Source organism: Oncorhynchus kisutch, linkage group LG3, assembly GCF_002021735.2.
Source record: "Oncorhynchus kisutch isolate 150728-3 linkage group LG3, Okis_V2, whole genome shotgun sequence".
Classification (NCBI taxonomy): Eukaryota; Metazoa; Chordata; class Actinopteri; order Salmoniformes; family Salmonidae; genus Oncorhynchus; species Oncorhynchus kisutch.
Genome location: NC_034176.2, coordinates 2,087,642 through 2,112,701, shown reverse-complemented (window position 1 = coordinate 2,112,701; position 25,060 = coordinate 2,087,642). Strand labels below are relative to the sequence as shown.

Below are 25,060 nucleotides of genomic sequence, written 5' to 3'. Positions count from 1 at the left end.
TCAACCCAATTGGGATGGTTTGGGATGAGTTGGACCGCAGAGTGAAGGAAAAGCAGCCAACATGTGCTCAGGATATGTGGGAACTCGCATGCTGGAAAAGCATTCCAGGTGAAGCTGGTTGAGAGAAGAGTGTGGAAAGCTGTCATCAAGGCAAAGGGTGGATACTTCGAAGAATCTCAAATCTATTTTTGATTTGTTTAACACTTTTTTGTTTACTTCATGATTCCATATGTGTTATTTCATAGTTTTGATGTCTTCACTGTTATTCTAGTTACCTCTGATCTGACCAAAACCAGTCCTCTCAGGTTTGACTAAAACACAGCAGGGTGGAGAGCAAATGTTTTTTTCTGACAAACAGGCCAAAACCTTTTCAAAGTCTCATGACACAAGAGCGTCCATTATCTGAATACATTCACACCCACGGTCCTGTACATTAACAACTACGCAGTGTTATACTACTATGGTCTTGATAATTACTAAAAGCAATTTGCACAGACTATAAATGTTTCCGTGCTGGCCCTCTTAAGGGGAGAATACACACCTATATCCTTCTACAGAGACGAGATGCAAGTGGTGCTTTGTGACGGCTAACTTTCCTGAGAAAAATGAAATTCCAAAACGTTAAAACACCAAAAAATTAAAAACACAAAACAATGACATGATGTCTTTCTTTAAATAGCATGAGTACTCTGACAGCAGTCGAGTCTTTGGTCACATTCCCATGATGCTTCGCTGGAACGGAAACGTCAGGAGCCACAGACGAACTCAGTGATGCTCTACGCCGCCGAGAAGGTAGATCTGACAGAATCTTCTCGTAACTGACGATGTTTCCCGATGTCATGTTCCTCCCTGGCGGAGCGTCTCTCAATGGTTATGGTGTAGTTCTTCCTGTTAGGAACAACAACAAAAGCTTTGAGTTCACATTCATTACAATTTTATTTAGACCAGGCAATAATATATGTTTACATTGATGCTTAATGTATAGCTGTCATGTCTGTATTCCCACTATAGATGTCTGTATTCCCCCTATAGCTGTCATGTCTGTATTCCCACTATAGATGTCTGTATTCCCACTATAGATGTCTGTATTCCCCTATAGATGTCTGTATTCCCCTATAGATGTCTGTATTCCCCTATAGATGTCTGTATTCCCCTATAGATGTCTGTATTCCCCTATAGATGTCTGTATTCCCCTATAGATGTCTGTATTCCCCTATAGATGTCTGTATTCCCCTATAGATGTTATGTCTGTATTCCCCCTGTAGCCTGTCATGTCTGTATTCCCCCTGTAGCCTGTCATGTCTGTATTCCTATAGCTGTCATGTCTGTATTCCCCCTATAGATGTCATGTCTGTATTCCCCCTATAGATGTCATGTCTGTATTCCCCCTATAGATGTCTGTATTCCCACTATAGATGTCTGTATTCCCACTATAGATGTCTGTGTTCCCCTATAGATGTCTGTATTCCCCCTATAGATGTCATGTCTGAATTCCCCCTATAGCCAGTCATGTCTGTATTCCCCCTATAGCTGTCAGTCATTATGCTTTTCCTATAGATCAGTGCTGTCTTTGAGGTTAAAATGAAGCTCGAATCCAGTTGAAATGAGCCAAACACCACTGAACGTAACTTTCAGTTTAAGCGGTTGAAATTCTGTTTTACCTGATGAAGTAGAAGGCTATGAGCAGTGCAGTCCCCAGCAGAGCTCCCACTATGATCCCAGTAACAGCAGATACTCCTAGTCCACCTGCTCGGAGAGGAAGACGGAGGCTATTAGTTAGGCTAACGACACCTCTGCTACACACCTGTGTTGCACTATATTTTTAACTTGATTGTCTGGAGTGTCAGATAGGTGGGGTGTGCAGGTATTCTGCCCTTAGGGGACTACCTCAGACAAGCTCAATCGTGTGGAGGATGATTTCAAATGTATATCGAAAACCGGAGCTGAATACCTGCATGCTAGATCTGAATACCTGCATGCTAGATCTGAATACCTGCATGCTAGAGCTGAATACCTGCATGCCAAATCTGAATACCTGCATGCTAGAGCTGAATACCTGCATGCCAAATCTGAATACCTGCATGCTAGATCTGAATACCTGCATGCTAGATCTGAATACCTGCATGCCAGATCTGAATACCTGCAAGCTAGAGCTGAATACCTGCATGCTAGATCTGAATACCTGCATGCTAGATCTGAATACCTGCATGCTAGATCTGAATACCTGCATGCTAGATCTGAATACCTGCATGCTAGATCTGAATACCTGCATGCTAGAGCTGAATACCTGCATGCTAGAGCTGAATACCTGCAGGCTAGAGCTGAATACCTGCATGCTAGAGCTGAATACCCGCATGCTAGAGCTGAATACCTGCAGGCTAGAGCTGAATACCTGCATGCTAGAGCTGAATACCTGCATGCTAGAGCTGAATACCTGCATGCTAGATCTGAATACCTGCATGCTAGAGCTGAATACCTGCAGGCTAGAGCTGAATACCTGCATGCTAGAGCTGAATACTTGCAGGCTAGAGCTGAATACCTGCATGCTAGAGCTGAATACCTGCATGCCAAATCTGAATACCTGCATGCTAGAGGTGAATACCTGCATGCTAGATCTGAATACCTGCATGCTAGAGCTGAATACCTGCAGGCTAGAGCTGAATAACTGCATGCTAGAGCTGAATACCTGCATGCTAGAGCTGAATACCTGCATGCTAGATCTGAATACCTGCAGGCTAGATCTGAATACCTGCATGCTAGATCTGAATACCTGCATGCTAGATCTGAATACCTGCATGCTAGATCTGAATACCTGCATGCTTGAGCTGAATACCTGCAGGCTAGAGCTGAATACCTGCAGGCTAGAGCTGAATACCTGCATGCTAGAGCTGAATACCTGCATGCTAGAGCTGAATACCTGCATGCTAGATCTGAATACCTGCATGCTAGAGCTGAATACCTGCAGGCTAGAGCTGAATACCTGCATGCTAGAGCTGAATACTTGCAGGCTAGAGCTGAATACCTGCATGCTAGAGCTGAATACCTGCATGCCAAATCTGAATACCTGCATGCTAGAGGTGAATACCTGCATGCTAGATCTGAATACCTGCATGCTAGAGCTGAATACCTGCAGGCTAGAGCTGAATAACTGCATGCTAGAGCTGAATACCTGCATGCTAGAGCTGAATACCTGCATGCTAGATCTGAATACCTGCAGGCTAGATCTGAATACCTGCATGCTAGATCTGAATACCTGCATGCTAGATCTGAATACCTGCATGCTAGATCTGAATACCTGCATGCTTGAGCTGAATACCTGCAGGCTAGAGCTGAATACCTGCAGGCTAGAGCTGAATACCTGCATGCCAAATCTGAATACCTGCATGCTAGATCTGAATACCTGAACATCTGCACTGAACCCCTACATTAAACATCTGAGACAAAACTTGGGGTGTTTCAATCTCATGGTTTGATGTGTGGAGACAGAGACAGAAGCTGTGGAGATAATTTACATGATGTGTCAGACAGGTCTGTTTGTTAGTGGAGACAGAGAGAACAGGACAGGTCTGTGTTTGTTGGTGGAGACAGAGAGAACAGGACAGGTCTGTGTTTGTTGGTGGAGACAGAGAAAACAGGACAGGTCTGTTTGTTGGTGGAGACAGAGAGAACAGGACAGGTCTGTTTGTTGGTGGAGACAGAGAGAACAGGACAGGTCTGTGTTTGTTGGTGGAGACAGAGAGAACAGGACAGGTATGTTTGTTAGTGGAGACAGAGAGAACAGGACAGGTCTGTTTGTTGGTGGAGACAGAGAGAACAGGACAGGTCTGTGTTTGTTGGTGGAGACAGAGAGAACAGAACAGGTCTGTTTGTTAGTGGAGACAGAGAGAACAGGACAGGTCTGTTTGTTGGTGGAGACAGAGAGAACAGGACAGGTCTGTTTGTTAGTGGAGACAGAGAGAACAGGACAGGTCTGTTTGTTGGTGGAGACAGAGAGAACAGGACAGGTATGTTTGTTGGTGGAGACAGAGAGAACAGGACAGGTCTGTTTGTTGGTGCGTGTAGTGGTGGAGACATACACAATCATTTGTGTCTTATTAGTTTAAGCACACTGTGTTTTTGTCTATTTTCGTGACTAAGATGAAGGTCAGATCAAATTTTATGACCAATTTATGCAGAAATCCAGGTAATTCCAAAAGGTTCACATAGTTTTTCTTGTCCCTATATATTAGAGATAATTTACATGATTTGTCTGGCAGGTCTGTGTGGTGCACTCTGTGCCGTCCTTTCAGTGTGAAGAGTTCAGGGTTGAACACCGGAAGCATCTGGAAACTCTCGTTCACACCAAAGTAGTTACACACTGTCTGAAAACACAAACACCAAAGTAGTTAGCTACAGACCTCTGAAACAAGGACAGTCAATCTCATACTCTGTTAGCATTTTCCTGTTGGCTGCAACTCAAAAAAAGGTCCATAAATATAAAGATCATTAAGATCATATTACAGAATCAGTAACAATAAACACAGCACGCAAAGAAACTGAAAGAAGTGATCCCATCCCATTCCCCCCAGGGTCCCATCCCATTCCCCCAACGTCCCATCCCATTCCCCCAACCCCTCATCCCATTTCCTCCAACCCCTCATCCCATTCCCCCAACGTCACATCCCATTCCCCCAACCCCTCATCCCATTTCCCCCAACCCCTCATCCCAGTCCCCCAACCCCCCCATTCCCCCAACGTCCAATCCTATTCTTCCAACGCCCCATCCCATTCCCCCAACGTCCCATCCCAGTCCCCCAACCCCTCATCCCATTCCCCCTGCGTCCCATTCCAGTCCCCCAACCCCTCATCCCATTTCCCCCAACCCCCCCATCCCATTTCCCAAACCCCTCATCCCATTTCCCCCAACCCCTCATCCCATTTCCCCCAACCCCTCATCCCATTTCCCCCAACCCCTCATCCCATTTCCCCCAACCCCTCATCCCATTTCCCCCAACCCCTCATCCCATTTCCCCAAACCCCTCATCCCATTTCCCCAACGCCACATCCCATTCCCCCAACGCCCCATCCCATTTCCCCAACGCCCCATCCCATTCCTCCAACGCCCCATCCCATTCCCCCAACGCCCCATCCCATTCCCCCATCCCATTCCAAGGTCATATTTTTCCATATTCTGTTCCAATTAGGCTTCTACTGCAGTGGGCTAAATCAGGGTCACACACGAGTTCTTTAACCTTCTACTGCAGTGGACTAAATCAGGGTCACACAGAGTTCTTTAACCTTCTACTGCAGTGGGCTAAATCAGGGTCACACACGAGTTCTTTAACCTTCTACTGCAGTGGACTAAATCAGGGTCACACAGAGTTCTTTAACCTTCTACTGCAGTGGGCTAAATCAGGGTCACACAGAGTTCTTTAACCTTCTACTGCAGTGGGCTATATCAGGGTCACACAGAGTTCTTTAACCTTCTACTGCAGTGGACTAAATCAGGGTCACACAGTGTTTATTGGTAGTCTCAAACAAATCACCTTATACACCTCACACACATGGTTCTGGGGACTATGTCAGATATAGAGTTGAAATGTATTACATTTTGAGTTTGCATCCCAATATTATACTTTATATACGTCACAGAAGACTGAAATATAACACACCTGTTCGACATAGAAACACTGGCAAGTTTTTTGGGGAAATTATCTTTATTAACTATGAAATTATGAAAAACACGAATCACATTCCACTCGCTTTTGAGCATTGACTCCAGGAAAAGTGCTACAGGGTTTATATACTATGGAGATCAGTCCTTTCGGAAGCCCAGATAATTTCTTTTTAAATTCCATCATTAGATGGTTCGGTAGTTGGGTTTCCCAAGGGACTCCAGAGGCCAACATTGCTGACCTAAATTGTAAATCTAGAAAAAAAGGAGTTGCCTGGTCATGTGTATTTCAAATCTAAATGTAATATCTTGGAATTTCTTTCAAACCATTACTATCTATGACATGGATAGGGTACGGATCACACATTTGGAACATAGGGGGATGCAAAAGACGGCCCTCGCGATTGCGAAGGATTATTGTGAAATATTGGAGTATTTGCATACCAATTTGATTCCCAGTTACATTACAAGAGAATCTATAAGGGGGCATTTGACATGACAAATGGCAGTATATGGTTTAAACCCGTCGGATCACTGGAGTGGTGATCTAGGATCAGGTCATAAAGAGTCTGATCTAGGTTAAAGGATTAGGTTGAAGTTATCTGTTCTTACATCATAGGTATAGGGTCGGTTTGCTTTTTAGATTATCATTATTAATACAATCACATAGACAGGTGGGACCTGATCCTAGATCAGCAGTCCTACTGAGAGACTCTTTATCACCACTCCTACTGAGAGACTCTTTATGACCTGATCCTAGATCAGCACTCCTACTGAGAGACTCTTCATGACCTGATCCTAGATCAGCAGTCCTACTGAGAGACTCTTTATGACCTGATCCTAGATCAGCACTCCTACTGAGAGACTCTTTATGACCTGATCCTAGATCAGCACTCCTACTGAGAGACTCTTCATGACCTGATCCTAGATCAGCACTCCTACTGAGAGACTCTTTATGACCTGATCCTAGATCAGCAGTCCTACTGAGAGACTCTTTATGACCTGATCCTAGATCAGCACTCCTACTGAGAGACTCTTCATGACCTGATCCTAGATCAGCAGTCCTACTGAGAGACTCTTTATGACCTGATCCTAGATCAGCACTCCTACTGAGAGACTCTTTATGACCTGATCCTAGATCAGCAGTCCTACTGAGAGACTCTTTATGACCTGATCCTAGATCACCACTCCTACTGAGAGACTCTTTATGACCTGATCCTAGATCACCACTCCTACTGAGAGACTCTTTATGACCTGATCCTAGATCAGCAGTCCTACTGAGAGACTCTTTATGACCTGATCCTAGATCAGCAGTCCTACTGAGAGACTCTTCATGACCTGATCCTAGATCAGCAGTCCTACTGAGAGACTCTTTATGACCTGATCCTAGATCAGCACTCCTACTGAGAGACTCTTCATGACCTGATCCTAGATCAGCACTCCTACTGAGAGACTCTTTATGACCTGATCCTAGATCACCACTCCTACTGAGAGACTCTTCATGACCTGATCCTAGATCAGCACTCCTACTGAGAGACTCTTTATGACCTGATCCTAGATCACCACTCCTACTGAGAGACTCTTTATGACCTGATCCTAGATCACCACTCCTACTGAGAGACTCTTTATGACCTGATCCTAGATCAGCAGTCCTACTGAGAGACTCTTTATGACCTGATCCTAGATCACCACTCCTACTGAGAGACTCTTCATGACCTGATCCTAGATCAGCACTCCTACTGAGAGACTCTTTATGACCTGATCCTAGATCAGCACTCCTACTGAGAGACTCTTTATGACCTGATCCTAGATCAGCAGTCCTACTGAGAGACTCTTTATGACCTGATCCTAGATCAGCAGTCCTACTGAGAGACTCTTCATGACCTGATCCTAGATCAGCAGTCCTACTGAGAGACTCTTCATGACCTGATCCTAGATCAGCAGTCCTACTGAGAGACTCTTTATGACCTGATCCTAGATCAGCAGTCCTACTGAGAGACTCTTCATGACCTGATCCTAGATCACCACTCCTACTGAGAGACTCTTTATGACCTGATCCTAGATCACCACTCCTACTGAGAGACTCTTCATGACCTGATCCTAGATCACCACTCCTACTGAGAGACTCTTTATGACCTGATCCTAGATCAGCACTCCTACTGAGAGACTCTTCATGACCTGATCCTAGATCACCACTCCTACTGAGAGACTCTTTATGACCTGATCCTAGATCAACACTCCTACTGAGAGACTCTTCATGACCTGATCCTAGATCAGCACTCCTACTGAGAGACTCTTTATGACCTGATCCTAGATCAACACTCCTACTGAGAGACTCTTCATGACCTGATCCTAGATCAGCACTCCTACTGAGAGACTCTTTATGACCTGATCCTAGATCACCACTCCTACTGAGAGACTCTTTATGACCTAAATCCTAGATCACCACTCCTACTGAGAGACTCTTTATGACCTGATCCTAGATCACCACTCCTACTGAGAGACTCTTTATGACCTGATCCTAGATCAGCACTCCTACTGAGAGACTCTTTATGACTGATCCTAGATCAGCACTCCTACTGAGAGACTCTTTATGACCTCATCCTAGATCACCACTCCTACTGAGAGACTCTTTATGACCTGATCCTAGATCACCACTCCTACTGAGAGACTCTTTATGACCTGATCCTAGATCAGCACTCCTACTGAGAGACTCTTCATGACCTGATCCTAGATCACCACTCCTACTGAGAGACTCTTTATGACCTGATCCTAGATCACCACTCCTACTGAGAGACTCTTCATGACCTGATCCTAGATCACCACTCCTACTGAGAGACTCTTTATCACCACTCCTACTGAGAGACTCTTCATGACCTGATCCTAGATCACCACTCCTACTGAGAGACTCTTTATGACCTCATCCTAGATCACCACTCCTACTGAGAGACTCTTCATGACCTGATCCTAGATCACCACTCCTACTGAGAGACTCTTCATGACCTGATCCTAGATCACCACTCCTACTGAGAGACTCTTTATGACCTGATCCTAGATCAGCTCTCCTACTGAGAGACTCTTCATGACCTGATCCTAGATCACCACTCCTACTGAGACTCTTCATGACCTGATCCTAGATCAGCACTCCTACTGAGAGACTCTTTATGACCTGATCCTAGATCACCACTCCTACTGAGAGACTCTTCATGACCTGATCCTAGATCACCACTCCTACTGAGAGACTCTTCATGACCTGATCCTAGATCACCACTCCTACTGAGAGACTCTTTATGACCTCATCCTAGATCACCACTCCTACTGAGAGACTCTTCATGACCTGATCCTAGATCAGCACTCCTACTGAGAGACTCTTTATGACCTGATCCTAGATCACCACTCCTACTGAGAGACTCTTTATGACCTGATCCTAGATCAACACTCCTACTGAGAGACTCTTCATGACCTGATCCTAGATCAGCACTCCTACTGAGAGACTCTTTATGACCTGATCCTAGATCACCACTCCTTCTCTGGGAAGCTCTATGAATGACGGCCCTGATCAAGAGCCGTGCAGGAGGTTCAGGATTAGGTTGAGGCTCTGTTCTTACCTCATAGGTGCCTGCCTCTGTGTTTGTCATGCTCATCACAGAGAAGTCTCCGTATCTGTCCCCGTTGAAGTCCATAGACACCTGGCCTGCGATGCCTGCCCAGCGACCAGAGGACCAGCGGCATGCAAAGAATGGCAGAATTAATTAGCTACAAGAGCCCAACATTCCAAGGAAAACAGAGAACAGAGAGCGGAGTGGAGAAATTCCATCACCGGCCAATATAACAGGAAATCCCATCTCTCCTCCCGCCGTTTGTGTTGGCAGGCCCTACTAGAAATTTCATTTAATCCCTCCGCCTGTGTTCCCAAATGTTTGGCATTTAAAAAATATTATTTCTATTAACAAGAAAATATGACCCTGTTCTTGACAATTCCTACTGATCAAAACATCGTTATTTAAGATCTGGCAATGTGGCGGTTTGGCCTCTTCACCGGTTTGTCCAGTGGACATGTGCTCTGCGACTGCAATCTAATCATTGCAGATGTAAGGCAACACTGTAGTCAGTGTTGCCTCTGACTCATCCCCCTCCAATTAGACAACACATTAATTGTAGTTTAGCTTTCATATTCTGTTGTCTTGAGGAGATATTCTGGTGCTGCAATCCTACACACATTCTGCAAAGGAAAGCTGGGGGATTTCAACAGTTTTCTGGTTAACAGGTCTGGGGATATGACTTTCTGGTTAACAGGTCTGGGGATATGACTTTCTGGTTAACAGGTCTGGGGATATGACTTTTTGTTTAACAGGTCTGGGGATATGACTTTTTGGTTAACAGGTCTGGGGATATGACTTTCTGGTTAACAGGTCTGGGGATATGACTTTCTGGTTAACAGGTCTGGGGATATGACTTTTTGGTTAACAGGTCTGGGGATATGACTTTCTGGTTAACAGGTCTGGGGATATGACTTTCTGGTTAACAGGTCTGGGGATATGACTTTCTGGTTAACAGCTCTGGGGATATGACTTTCTGGTTAACAGGTCTGGGGATATGACTTTCTGGTTAACAGGTCTGGGGATATGACTTTCTGGTTAACAGGTCTGGGGATATGACTTTCTGGTTAACAGGTCTGGGGATATGACTTTCTGGTTATGACTTTCTGGTTAACAGGTCTGGGGATATGACTTTCTGGTTAACAGGTCTGGGGAAATGACTTTCTGGTTAACAGGTCTGGGGATATGACTTTCTGGTTAACAGGTCTGGGGATATGACTTTCTGGTTAACAGGTCTGGGGATATGACTTTTTGGTTAACAGGTCTGGGGATATGACTTTCTGGTTAACAGGTCTGGGGATATGACTTTTTGGTTAACAGGTCTAGGGATATGACTTTCTGGTTAACAGGTCTGGGGATATGACTTTCTGGTTAACAGGTCTGGGGATATGACTTTCTGGTTAACAGCTCTGGGGATATGACTTTCTGGTTAACAGGTCTGGGGATATGACTTTCTGGTTAACAGGTCTGGGGATATGACTTTCTGGTTAACAGGTCTGGGGATATGACTTTCTGGTTAACAGCTCTGGGGATATGACTTTCTGGTTAACAGCTCTGGGGATATGACTTTCTGGTTAACAGGTCTGGGGATATGACTTTCTGGTTAACAGGTCTGGGGATATGACTTTCTGGTTAACAGGTCTGGGGATATGACTTTCTGGTTAACAGGTCTGGGGATATGACTTTCTGGTTAACAGGTCTGGGGATATGACTTTCTGGTTAACAGGTCTGGGGAAATGACTTTCTGGTTAACAGGTCTGGGGATATGACTTTCTGGTTAACAGGTCTGGGGATATGACTTTTTGGTTAACAGGTCTGGGGATATGACTTTCTGGTTAACAGGTCTGGAGAGACAGAATGCTGCACTGGCTGCTCACTCCACTCTTTATTACACTGAGACAGAATCCCTGTGTAAGGAATAGGGTGCCATTGGGACATGTATCTCACTGTGTAAGGAATAGGGTGCCATTGGGACACGTATCTCACTGTGTAAGGAATAGGGTGCCATTGGGACACGTATCTCACTGTGTAAGGAATAGGGTGCCATTGGGACACGTATCTCACTGTGTAAGGAATAGGGTGCCATTGGGACACGTATCTCACTGTGTAAGGAATAGGGTGCCATTGGGACACGTATCTCACTGTGTAAGGAATAGGGTGCCAGTGGAACACGTATCTCACTGTGTAAGGAATAGGGTGCCATTGGGACACGTATCTCACTGTGTAAGGAATAGGGTGCCATTGGGACACGTATCTCACTGTGTAAGGAATAGGATGCCATTGGGACACGTATCTCACTGTGTAAGGAATAGGGTGCCATTGGGACACGTATCTCACTGTGTAAGGAATAGGGTGCCATTGGGACACGTATCTCACTGTGTAAGGAATATGGTGCCATTGGGACACGTATCTCACTGTGTAAGGAATAGGGTGCCATTGGGACACGTATCTCACTGTGTAAGGAATAGGGTGCCATTGGGACACGTATCTCACTGTGTAAGGAATAGGGTGCCATTGGGACACGTATCTCACTGTGTAAGGAATAGGGTGCCATTGGGACACGTATCTCACTGTGTAAGGAATAGGGTGACATTGGGACACGTATCTCACTGTGTAAGGAATAGGGTGACATTGGGACACGTATCTCACTGTGTAAGGAATAGGGTGACATTGGGACACGTGTCTCACTGTGTAAGGAATAGGGTGACATTGGGACACGTATCTCACTGTGTAAGGAATAGGGTGACATTGGGACACGTATCTCACTGTGTAAGGAATAGGGTGACATTGGGACACGTATCTCACTGTGTAAGGAATAGGGTGACATTGGGACACGTATCTCACTGTGTAAGGAATAGGGTGACATTGGGACATAGGTTGAATAATGAGCAGAGGGTTTTTGTTTTTTTACCTTCAAATGTTCTGTTCCACATACGATAGGTGATCTCTGCTCCGTCCTTCTTGGTGAGGCCGTTCCTGATGGCTTCGTGCAACGCCAGGGCGTACAGCAGCAATGCATCATGGAACCCTTCCACAAACATGTTGATCTGGAGGAAAACAACAGTAATATTAGAATCGTAATAATACATGAAGATAGGGATGAAACTAATGAATGAATGACAGATTCATCACTTAAATAAAGAAACCAAAACAGAAACCAAATAGTCCTTTCATACTATATAAACACGGTGTTGTCTTGCAGTGGGTCTCTGGCCTTCAAATACTTTAGAGTGATTCATGAGAAGAAAACATTGGACCCAGATGCAAAGTCTCTTAGATGGATTCCTTCCTCTTTACTCAGGTTGTCAAGGCAACTGCCAACAACTAATTTGGCAATTTATTGAATGGAGGGAGGGAGGGGGGATGATGGGAGGAAGGAGAGCTGATAACAGAGGATGGTAGGGTAAGGTACAGAAGAGGTCGTCCCCGCCCCAGTCTGGTGATGGCAGGGGAAACACTGAATTCCAATGCATACGTAACATCTCAGAATGATGATTCAAATCAAATCGAACTTTATTTGTCACATGCGCCGAATACAACAGGTGTAGACCTTATGTCACAACCTTCTAGGAGTGGTGGGTTGGAATCAGGCGCAGAGAGCAGGGTTCAGTAAATCGTGATTTATTCTCCGGCCAAAAAACGGTCACGCCAACATACAGGGCGCATAAAACAGACCAGCCCAAACACAGGACCAAACAGTCCGGAGAATACAAACATGAAACCACAACCAACTGAGTAACAAAAAAACAATCCCGCACAAAACAAGGGCAGGTCAAACTACTACATATAGGGAAGCTAATTAAACTAAAATACACACGGGTGAAACTAATAAGACAAAACCAACAGACAAACGAAAAAGGGATCGGTAGCGGCTAGTAGGACGGTGACGACGACTGCCGAGCACCGCCCGAACAGGCAGGGGAGCCAACTTCGGCGGAAGTCGTGACACCTTACTGTGAAATGCTGACTTACAAGCCCTTAACCAACAGCGCAGTTGAGTTAAGAAAATATTGACCAAATAAAGTTTTAAAAATAATAAAAAGTAACACAATAACATAACAATAACAGGGCTATATAGAGGGGGTATCGGTTAGTAATGTCTAGTATCATAGAGTTGTATGATCTTCTACGTCATTAACAAAGGAACACTGTGATTATTTCAGCCTGATTTCTGTTTTGTGTTTGTGGAAACAAAATGAGCACTGCTTACCATATCAGTCATGAAACACCACAGAAAATCACAGTCTAGAAAAATAATGAGTTACTCCGCATACACAGTCTCTTACTAAACAAACAATTTGGTCTATATTTGTTTTCAAAAAAAGAAAAGAAAAAGATATTGAAATGTTTTCCATTCCACTTAGACACAGTGCGTCATTGGGTGTGATACCCATCTCATAGCGTGGTCCTGTAGAAGACCTGTATGCTGCGTTCTAATGGGGCACAACAACATGTTCTACCTCGTTCTACGTGGTCTCCTCTAAGCCAGATGATTCATGGAGGAACCAAGCCTCCATTTTCCAACACAGTAATCAGTTTTCTAAAACAATGTTCTCTTTAATCAACTGTAATTATGTGTCTTTACTTCCTTTCAGTAATATTTATATATATATATATATATTTCCACCTTTATTTAACCAGGTAGGCTAGTTGAGAACACCTTTATTTAACCAGGTAGGCTAGTTGAGAACACCTTTATTTAACCAGGTAGGCCAGTTGAGAACACCTTTATTTAACCAGGTAGGCTAGTTGAGAACACCTTTATTTAACCAGGTAGGCTAGTTGAGAACACCTTTATTTAACCAGGTAGGCCAGTTGAGAACACCTTTATTTAACCAGGTAGGCTAGTTGAGAACACCTTTATTTAACCAGGTAGGCCAGTTGAGAACACCTTTATTTAACCAGGTAGGCTAGTTGAGAACACCTTTATTTAACCAGGTAGGCCAGTTGAGAACACCTTTATTTAACCAGGTAGGCCAGTTGAGAACACCTTTATTTAACCAGGTAGGCTAGTTGAGAACACCTTTATTTAACCAGGTAGGCCAGTTGAGAACACCTTTATTTAACCAGGTAGGCCAGTTGAGAACACCTTTATTTAACCAGGTAGGCCAGTTGAGAACACCTTTATTTAACCAGGTAGGCCAGTTGAGAACACCTTTATTTAACCAGGTAGGCCAGTTGAGAACACCTTTATTTAACCAGGTAGGCCAGTTGAGAACACCTTTATTTAACCAGGTAGGCTAGTTGAGAACAAGTTCTCATTTACAACTGCGACCTGGCCAAGATAAAGCAAAGCAGTGAGACACAGACAACAACAGAGTTACACATAAACAAAAGTACAGTCAATAACACAATAGAAAGAAAAATATAAATATATATGTACAGTGTAGAAGACTAGGGAGGTAGGCAATAAATAGGCCCTAGAGGTGAAAATAATTACAACTTAGCATTAATACTGGAGTGATAGATGTGCAGATGATGATGTGCAAGTAGAGATACTGGGGTGCAAAAGAGCAAGAGTATAAATAACAATATGGGGATGAGGTAGATGGATTGGCTATTTACAGATTGGCTGTGTACAGGTACAGTGATCGATAAGCTGCTCAGACAGCTGATGCTTAAAGTTAGAGAGGGAGGTATGGGTCTCCAGCTTCAGCGATTTTTGCAATTTTTGTTCCAGTCATTGGCAGCAGAGAACTGGAAGGAAAGGCGGCCAAAGGAAGTGTTGGCTTTGGGGATGACCAGTGAGATATACCTGCCTGAGCGTGTGCTACGGGTGGGTGTTGCTATGGTGACCAGTGAGCTGAGATAAGGCGGGCTTTACCTAGCATAGACATATAGATGACCTGGAACCAGTGGGTTTGGCGACAGATATGTAGTGAGGGCCAGCCAATGAGAGCATACAGGTCGTACTATATGTGGCTTGGGTGACAAAATAGGAAGCCGATTCTAGATTTCATTTTGGATTGGAGATGCTTAATTTGAGTCTGGAAGGAGTGTTTACAGTCTAACCAGACACCTACTGTAGGTATTTGTATTTTCTAAGTCAGAACCGTCCAGAGTAGCGATGCTAGTCGGGCGGGAGGGTGCAGGCAGCAATTGGTTGAAGAGCATGCACTTAGTTTTACTAGCAATTAAAAGCAGTTGGAGTCCACGGAAGGAGAGTTGTATGGCGCTGAAGCTCATTGGTAGGTTTGTTAGCACAGTGTCCATTGAAGGGCCAGATGTATACAGAATGTGTCATCAGCTTGGAGGTGGATCAGAGAGTCACCAGCTGCAAGAGCGACATAATTGATATATAGAGAGAAAAGAGTCAGGCCAAGAATTTAACCCTATGGCACCCCCATAGAGACTGCCAGAGGTCCAGACAACAGGCCCTCCGATTTGACACACTGAACTCTATCTGACAAGTAGTTGGTGAACCAGACGAGGAAACCAAGGCTGCTGAGTCTGCCGATAAGAATGCGGTGATTGACCAAGTTGAAAGCCTCGGCCAGGTCGATGAAGACGGCTGCACAGTACTGTCTTTAATCAATGGCGGTTATGATATCGTTTAGGACCTTGAGCGTGGCTGAGTGCACCCATGACCAGCTCGGAAACCAGATTGTGTAGCGGAGACGGTACAGTGGGATTCGAAATAGTCAGTGATCTGTTTGTTGACTTGGCTTTCGAAGACCATAGAAAGACAGGGTAGGATAGATATAGGTCTGTAACAGTTTGGGTCTAGAGTGTCTCCCCCTTTGAAGAGGGGGATGATCGCGGCAGCTTTACAATCTTTGGGGATCTCAGACGATACACAAGAGCGGTTGAATAGGCTAGTAATAGGGGTTGCAACAATTTCGGTGGATCATTTTAGAAAGAGAGGGTCCAGATTGTCTAGTCCAGCTGATTTTTAGGGGTCCAGATTTTTCAGCTCTTTCAGAATATCAGCTATCTGGATTTGGGTGAAGGAGAAGTGGGGGGGGGGGGGGGGGGTTGGGCATGTTGCTGCAGGGGGTGCTGAGGTGTTGGCCGGGGTAGGGGCAGCCAGGTGGAAAGCAAGGGGAGCCGTAGAAAAATGCTTATTGAAATGATCTATTATAGTAGATTTTTCAATGGTGACAGTGTTTCCTAGCCTCAGTGCAGTGGGCAGCTGGGAGGAGATGCTCTTGTTCTCCATGGACTTTACAGTGTCCAAAACTTTTGGGAATTTGTGCTACAGGAAGCAAATGTCTGTTTGAAAAAGCTAGCCTTAGATTTCCTAACTGACTGAGTATATTGGTTACTGACTTCCCTGAAAAGTTGCATAATGTGGGGCTATTTGATGCTAATGCAGAAAGCCACAGGGTGTTTTTGTGCTGGTCGAAGGCAGTCAAGTCTGGAGTGAACCAAGGGCTGTATCTGCTCTTAGTTCAACATTTTTGAATGGGGCATGCTCATTTAAGATGGTGAGGAAAGCACTTTTAAAGAACAACCAGGCATCCTCTACTGACGGGATGAGCTCAATGTCCTTCCAGGATAACCGGGCCAGGTCGATTAGAAAGGACTGCACGCAGAAGTGTTTTAGGAGCTTCTCGGGTGGCTCTGCATCGCAGTGCTAGCTGTGCCACCAGAGACTCTGGGTTCGCATTGCACGCTAGCGACTCCTGTGGCGGGCCAGACGCAGTGCAAGCTGACCAGGTCGCTAGGTGTACGGTGTTTCCTCTGACACATTGGTGCGGCTGGCTTCTGGGTTGGATGCGCGCTGTGTTAAGAAGCAGTGCGGCTTGGTTGGGTTGTGTTTCGAAGGACAGATGGCTCTCGACCTTTGCCTCTCCCGAGTCCGTGCGGGAGTTGCAGCAATGATACAAGACAGTAACTACCAGCAATTGGATACCACGAAATTGGGGAGAAAAAGGGGGTGTAAAAAAAATAGAAGTGTTTTAGAGCGTTTGACAGTAATGAGGGGTGGTCGTTTTACCGCTGACCAATAACGGACGCAGGCAATGAGGCAGTGATCGCTGAGATCCTGGTTGAAGACAGCAGAGGTGTATTTAGAGGGCAGTTTGGTCAGGATGATATCTATGAGGGTGCCCATGTTTACGGATTTGGGATTGTACCTAGTAGGTTCCTTGATAATTGTGTGAGATTGAGGGCATCTAGCTTAGATTGTAGGGCAGCCGGGATGTTAATCATGTCCCAGTTTAGGTCACCTAACAGTACAAACTCTGAAGATATTCACATACAGTATGGTGTCCAGGGTACAGCTGGGGGGTGAGGGGGGTCTTTGACAAGTGGCAACGGTGAGAGACATGTTTCTGGAAAGGTGGATTTCTAAAAGTAGAAGCTTGAATTGTTTGGGCACAGACCTGGATAGTTTGACAGAACTCTGCAGTTCTATCTTGTTGGTAAATTATATTATTATGGATGGAAATTTCAGGATTTTTGGTGGCCTTCCTAAGCCAGGATTCACACACGGCAAGGACATCAGGGTTGGTGTGCTAAAGCAGTGAATAAAACAAAGTTAGGGAGGAGGCTTCTAATGTTAACATGCATGAAACCAATGCTTTTACGGTTACAGAAGTCAACAGATGAGAGCGGCACGGGAAATTGGAGTGATGTTGGGGGCTGCAGGGCCTGGGTTAACCTCTACATCACCAGAGGAAAAAATGAGGAATAGGATAATGGTACGGCTAAAGGCTAAAAGAACTGGTCGTCTAGTGTGTTCGGAACAGAGAAAAGGGAGCAGATTTCTGGGTGAGGAAGAATAGATTCAAGGCATAATGTACAGACAAGGGTATGGTAGGATGTGAGTACAGTGGAGGTAAACCTAGGCGTTGAGTGATGATGAGAGGGGTTTGGTCTCTAGAGACATCATTTAGACCAGGTGAGGTCACCGCATGTGTGGGAGGTGAAACAAAAGGTCTAGCTAAGGGATATTGAGCAGGGCTGGAGGCTCTCCAGTGAAATAAGACAATCATCACTAACCAAAACAGCAATGGACACGACACATTGACATTAGGGAGAGGCATGCATAGCCGAGTGATCATAGGGTCCAGTGAGTAGCTAGGCGAGCTGGAGGCACGGCAATTCAGACAGCTAGCAGGCCGGGGCTGGCAGATGGGCCTCAGAGTGACGTCGCAACGGGAGAGCCTGTTGAAACATCCTCGGACAGTTACGTCGGCAGACCAGTCGTGATGGATCGGCGGGGCTCTGTATCAGCAGCAGAGGGTACGGGCCACTTGGCAAAAGAGATATTGAAGCCCAGGAATTGTCTGATGGATCTCTTCGGCTAGCCGGAAGATGGGCCTAGCTCCAGGCTAACTGGTGCTTGCTTCGGGACAGAGACGTTAGCCAGGAGTAGCCACTCGGATAGCAGATAGCTAGCTGCGATGATCCAGAGTGAAGGTTCAGAGCTTGCAGTAAATCCGGAGAGAAAAAGCAGTCCGATATTCTCTGGATTGATATCACGCTGTGCACAGGCTGAGGCTGGCTGATGTCCAAGTTAACGGTGATGTGGCTAACTGACTACTATCTAGTAGCTAGTTAGCTGGCTGGCACTGATGAAAGTTACGGTTCTAAAGTATAACAAATAGCGAATCCATACCGCATTGGGTGAGGCGGGTTGCAGGAGAGTATGTTCAGTCCGAAGATGGAAATTGAGATTAAAAATATTAAAAATACATAAGAAAAAACTGTAAAACACTTTTATACATGAAGAAAATCAACCAAACATGGATGAAGATGCCTTTCATACATGAAGAAAATCAACCAAACATGGATGAAGATGCCTTTCATACATGAAGAAAATCAACCAAACGTGGATGAAGATGCCTTTTATACATGAAGAAAATCAACCAAATGTGGATGAAGATGCCTTTCATACATGAAGAAAATCAACCAAACATGGATGAAGATGCCTTTCAGGAATGATAAAGATCAACCAAACGTGGATGAAGATGCCTTTCAGGAATGATAAAGATCAACCAAACGTGGATGAAGATGCCTTTCAGGATTGATAAAGATCAACCAAACGTGGATGAAGATGCCTTTCAGGAATGATAAAGATCAACCAAACGTGGATGAAGATGCCTTTCAGGATTGATAAAGATCAACCAAACGTGGATGAAGATGCCTTTCAGGAATGATAAAGATCAACCAAACATGGATGAAGATGCCTTTCAGGAATGATAAAAATCAACCAAACGTGGATGAAGATGCCTTTCAGGAATGATAAAGATCAACCAAACGTGGATGAAGATGCCTTTCAGGAATGATAAAGATCAACCAAACATGGATGAAGATGCCTTTCAGGATTGATAAAGATCAACCAAACGTGGATGAAGATGCCTTTCAGGAATGATAAAGATCAACCAAACGTGGATGAAGATGCCTTTCAGGAATGATAAAGATCAACCAAACATGGATGAAGATGCCTTTCAGGAATGATAAAGATCAACCAAACGTGGATGAAGATGCCTTTCAGGAATGATAAAGATCAACCAAACGTGGATGAAGATGCCTTTCAGGATTGATAAAGATCAACCAAATGTGGATGAAGATGCCTTTCAGGATTGATAAAGATCAACCAAACGTGGATGAAGATGCCTTTCAGGATTGATAAAGATCAACCAAACGTGGATGAAGATGCCTTTCAGGAATGATAAAGATCAACCAAACGTGGATGAAGGTGCCTCCTACTCAATCCCCTTCACAAGACAATTATCTGTGTGCTGCCGATGACAAACACTAATAGTTGACACCCTAAGAGCTGTGGATACTGTTGGACTGACACCCTAAGAGCTATGGACATTGTTAGACTGGCACTAATAGTTGATAACCCCTAAGAGCTGTGGATACTGTTAGACGGACACTAATAGTTGATACCCTAAGAGCTGTGGATACCGTAAGACTGACACTAATAGTTGATACCCTAAGAGCTGTGGATACTGTTAGACAGACACTAATAGTTGATACTCCCTAAGAGCTGTGGATACTGTTAGACAGACACTAATAGTTGATACCCTAAGAGCTGTGGATGCCGTTAGACTGACACTAATAGTTGATACCCTAAGAGCTGTGGATCCTGATAGACGGACACTAATAGTTGCTCCATGTCTTCTCTATATATCTATCCGTTGCCCAATCTAAACAGGACTGCTCAGGGCGTACTCAGTACTAGCTGAGGTGATGTCTGTGTATTTACAATCACCTTCAGCAGCCTATCAGCCGGTCTGCAGCGGCGGGGAACAGGCTGATATAGCTAATAATACTTTATTTATTATTATTATTATTTATTTTTTTACAATATAGAATGTATTTTTTGGAACTCAAGCTGGGGCCCATTCCTGGCAGGGGAAGTTGTCAAGAAAACAATACATGGTTTTTTGGGGGGGGGGCACTAAAGCGGTTTGGTCTAGAAGGGATACAGCTTTTGTCAAAATTGACTTTTCGTAGCAGATTTGGTGAACATACGCAGTAGGTTCGGACAACAAATGTAGCAGGTTAGGAGAATTAGGAGAAGATTAGGAGAAGGATTAGGGTTAGCTAAAAATGCCCAAAATATATATTTTTCACGTCAAATTGGACATAAGCTGACCCACGAGGCTGATACTATTCACAGAGGGCTGTGGTTTCATATCTCAGAGTGCGTTTGCTTTCTCAACGCTGACAACACAAGCAGTTGACGTACTTTCCCCCGTTCCAAATATATGGTTAAATTGTTTCAATAAAGGAAAGGGAATTACACAGTTCCAAAATACCCACACAGAGCTGAGATTATCAGAGAATATTTTTGCAGAACAAAAATGCTGACCTGATCTATTCTGAAGAAATATATAGGAGCCAAGGTTTCGGTCTACAGTACATGACATCCTGCTTCCACTTAACAACGAGCACCTTTAAAACCCATGTATGTTACAGAAGTTATATAAGTAGGTACAGAGGATTGTAAGCAGAATACACACTGTTACGCAGTACATAGTACTGCTGTAGGACCTGTTACATAGTACTGCTGTAGGACCTGTTACATAGTACTGCTGTAGGACCTGTTACATAGTATTGCTGTAGGACCTGTTACATAGTACTGCTGTAGGACCTGTTACATAGTACTGCTGTAGGACCTGTTACATAGTACTGCTGTAGGAGCTGTTACATAGTACTGCTGTAGGACCTGTTACATAGTACTGCTGTAGGACCTGTTACATAGTACTGCTGTAGGACCTGTTACATAGTACTGCTGTAGGACCTGTTACATAGTATTGCTGTAGGACCTGTTACATAGTACTGCTGTAGGACCTGTTACATAGTACTGCTGTAGGACCTGTTACATAGTACTGCTGTAGGACCTGTTACATAGTACTGCTGTAGGACCTGTTACATAGTACTGCTGTAGGACCAGTTACATAGTACTGCTGTAGGACCTGTTACATAGTACTGCTGTAGGACCTGTTACATAGTACTGCTGTAGGACCTGTTACATAGTACTGCTGTAGGACCTGTTACATAGTACTGCTGTAGGACCTGTTACATAGTATTGCTGTAGGACCTGTTACATAGTACTGCTGTAGGACCTGTTACATAGTACTGCTGTAGGACCTGTTACATAGTACTGCTGTAGGACCTGTTACATAGTACTGCTGTAGGACCTGTTACATAGTACTTGCTGTAGGACCTGTTACATAGTACTGCTGTAGGACCTGTTACATAGTACTGCTGTAGGACCTGTTACATAGTACTGCTGTAGGACCTGTTACATAGTACTGCTGTAGGACCTGTTACATAGTACTGCTGTAGGACCTGTTACATAGTACTGCTGTAGGACCTGTTACATAGTATTGCTGTAGGACCTGTTACATAGTACTGCTGTAGGACCTGTTACATAGTACTGCTGTAGGACCTGTTACATAGTACTGCTGTAGGACCTGTTACATAGTACTGCTGTAGGACCTGTTACATAGTACTGCTGTAGGACCTGTTACATAGTACTGCTGTAGGACCTGTTACATAGTACTGCTGTAGGACCTGTTACATAGTATTGCTGTAGGACCTGTTACATAGTACTGCTGTAGGACCTGTTACGCAGTACATAGTATTGCTGTAGGACCTGTTACATAGTACTGCTGTAGGACCTGTTACATAGTACTGCTGTAGGACCTGTTACATAGTACTGCTGTAGGACCTGTTACATAGTACTGCTGTAGGACCTGTTACATAGTACTGCTGTAGGAGCAGTACGGAAATGGAAAGAGGAGCATCTCACAAACACGATGGTGTTCTCCGTGTGTCACAGCACTCTCGTCTGTAGGTAACCCGGTACCTGATTAAAACATTTATGGTAGTTGGAGGTAGTTATGTGTCCATTGGTTTTTATATTTACAAGTATGTTGAGCTGCTAACTTAACCTTTGTGAAGAAATTAAATCAGTGGATTGTATTCTGGGTTGTGACTAGAGCAAGTATAACTGTGACCCGAAAGCAACTTTTCGTCAGGAAGTGACCATAATCCAGGAAGTGACGGGATATTTTATTTTTTTATTATTTTACCTTTATTTAACTAGGCAAGTCAGTTAAGAAAAAAATCATATTTTCAATGACTGCCTAGGAACAGTGGGTTAACTGCCTGTTCAGGGGAAGGGCGACAGATTTGTACCTTGTCAGCTTGGGGGTTTGAATTTGCAACCTTCCGGTTACGAGTCCAACACTCTAACCACTAGGCTACCCTGCCACCTCTACACTCTAACCACTAGGCTACCCTGCCACCTCTACACTCTAACCACTAGGCTACCCTGCCACCTCTACACTCTAACCACTAGGCTACCCTGCCGCCTCTACACTCTAACCACTAGGCTACCCTGCCACCTCTACACTCTAACCACTAGGCTACCCTGCCGCCTCTACACTCTAACCACTAGGCTACCCTGCCGCCTCTACACTCTAACCACTAGGCTACCCTGCCGCCTCTACACTCTAACCACTAGGCTACCCTGCCGCCTCTACACTCTAACCACTAGGCTACCCTGCCGCCCCTACACTCTAACCACTAGGCTACCCTGCCACCTCTACACTCTAACCACTAGGCTACCCTGCCGCCTCTACACTCTAACCACTAGGCTACCCTGCCGCCTCTACACTCTAACCACTAGGCTACCCTGCCGCCCCTACACTCTAACCACTAGGCTACCCTGCCACCTCTACACTCTAACCACTAGGCTACCCTGCCTCCTCTACACTCTAACCACTAGGCTACCCTGCCTCCTCTACACTCTAACCACTAGCCTACCCTGCCTCCTCTACACTCTAACCACTAGGCTACCCTGCCTCCTCTACACTCTAACCACTAGGCTACCCTGCCTCCTCTACACTCTAACCACTAGGCTACCCTGCCTCCTCTACACTCTAACCACTAGGCTACCCTGCCTCCTCTACACTCTAACCACTAGGCTACCCTGCCTCCTCTACACTCTAACCACTAGGCTACCCTGCCTCCTCTACACTCTAACCACTAGGCTACCCTGCCACCTCTACACTCTAACCACTAGGCTACCCTGCCACCTCTACACTCTAACCACTAGGCTACCCTGCCTCCTCTACACTCTAACCACTAGGCTACCCTGCCTCCTCTACACTCTAACCACTAGGCTACCCTGCCACCTCTACACTCTAACCACTAGGCTACCCTGCCTCCTCTACACTAACCACTAGGCTACCCTGCCTCCTCTACACTCTAACCACTAGGCTACCCTGCCTCCTCAACACTCTAACCACTAGGCTACCCTGCCTCCTCTACACTCTAACCACTAGGCTACCCTGCCTCCTCTACACTCTAACCACTAGGCTACCCTGCCTCCTCTACACTCTAACCACTAGGCTACCCTGCCTCCTCTACACTCTAACCACTAGGCTACCCTGCCACCTCTACACTCTAACCACTAGGCTACCCTGCCTCCTCTACACTCTAACCACTAGGCTACCCTGCCTCCTCTACACTCTAACCACTAGGCTACCCTGCCACCTCTACACTCTAACCACTAGGCTACCCTGCCTCCTCTACACTAACCACTAGGCTACCCTGCCTCCTCTACACTCTAACCACTAGGCTACCCTGCCTCCTCAACACTCTAACCACTAGGCTACCCTGCCTCCTCTACACTCTAACCACTAGGCTACCCTGCCTCCTCTACACTCTAACCACTAGGCTACCCTGCCTCCTCTACACTCTAACCACTAGGCTACCCTGCCACCTCTACACTCTAACCACTAGGCTACCCTGCCACCTCTACACTCTAACCACTAGGCTACCCTGCCGCCTCTACACTCTAACCACTAGGCTACCCTGCCACCTCTACACTCTAACCACTAGGCTACCCTGCCGCCTCTACACTCTAACCACTAGGCTACCCTGCCGCCTCTACACTCTAACCACTAGGCTACCCTGCCGCCTCTACACTCTAACCACTAGGCTACCCTGCCGCCTCTACACTCTAACCACTAGGCTACCCTGCCGCCTCTACACTCTAACCACTAGGCTACCCTGCCGCCCCTACACTCTAACCACTAGGCTACCCTGCCACCTCTACACTCTAACCACTAGGCTACCCTGCCTCCTCTACACTCTAACCACTAGGCTACCCTGCCTCCTCTACACTCTAACCACTAGCCTACCCTGCCTCCTCTACACTCTAACCACTAGGCTACCCTGCCTCCTCTACACTCTAACCACTAGGCTACCCTGCCTCCTCTACACTCTAACCACTAGGCTACCCTGCCTCCTCTACACTCTAACCACTAGGCTACCCTGCCTCCTCTACACTCTAACCACTAGGCTACCCTGCCTCCTCTACACTCTAACC

At 45.4% G+C, this 25,060-nt stretch overlaps 1 protein-coding gene across 1 annotated transcript in view; it reads right to left on the bottom strand.

The window, feature by feature from the left end:
* Positions 1 to 207: 207 nt before the first annotated feature.
* LOC109880156 (atrial natriuretic peptide receptor 3-like) overlaps positions 208 to 25,060 on the bottom strand; it is a 91,005-nt gene continuing 66,152 nt past the window's right edge. Inside the window, exons 4-8 of the mRNA XM_031816561.1 lie at positions 12,164 to 12,299; positions 9,262 to 9,356; positions 4,241 to 4,361; positions 1,662 to 1,746; positions 208 to 888 (exon numbers count right to left, since the gene is read on the bottom strand). Of these exons, the coding sequence (XP_031672421.1) occupies positions 777 to 888; positions 1,662 to 1,746; positions 4,241 to 4,361; positions 9,262 to 9,356; positions 12,164 to 12,299 (549 nt within the window). The 3' untranslated portion in view covers positions 208 to 776. The remainder of the gene's footprint in view (positions 889 to 1,661; positions 1,747 to 4,240; positions 4,362 to 9,261; positions 9,357 to 12,163; positions 12,300 to 25,060) is intronic.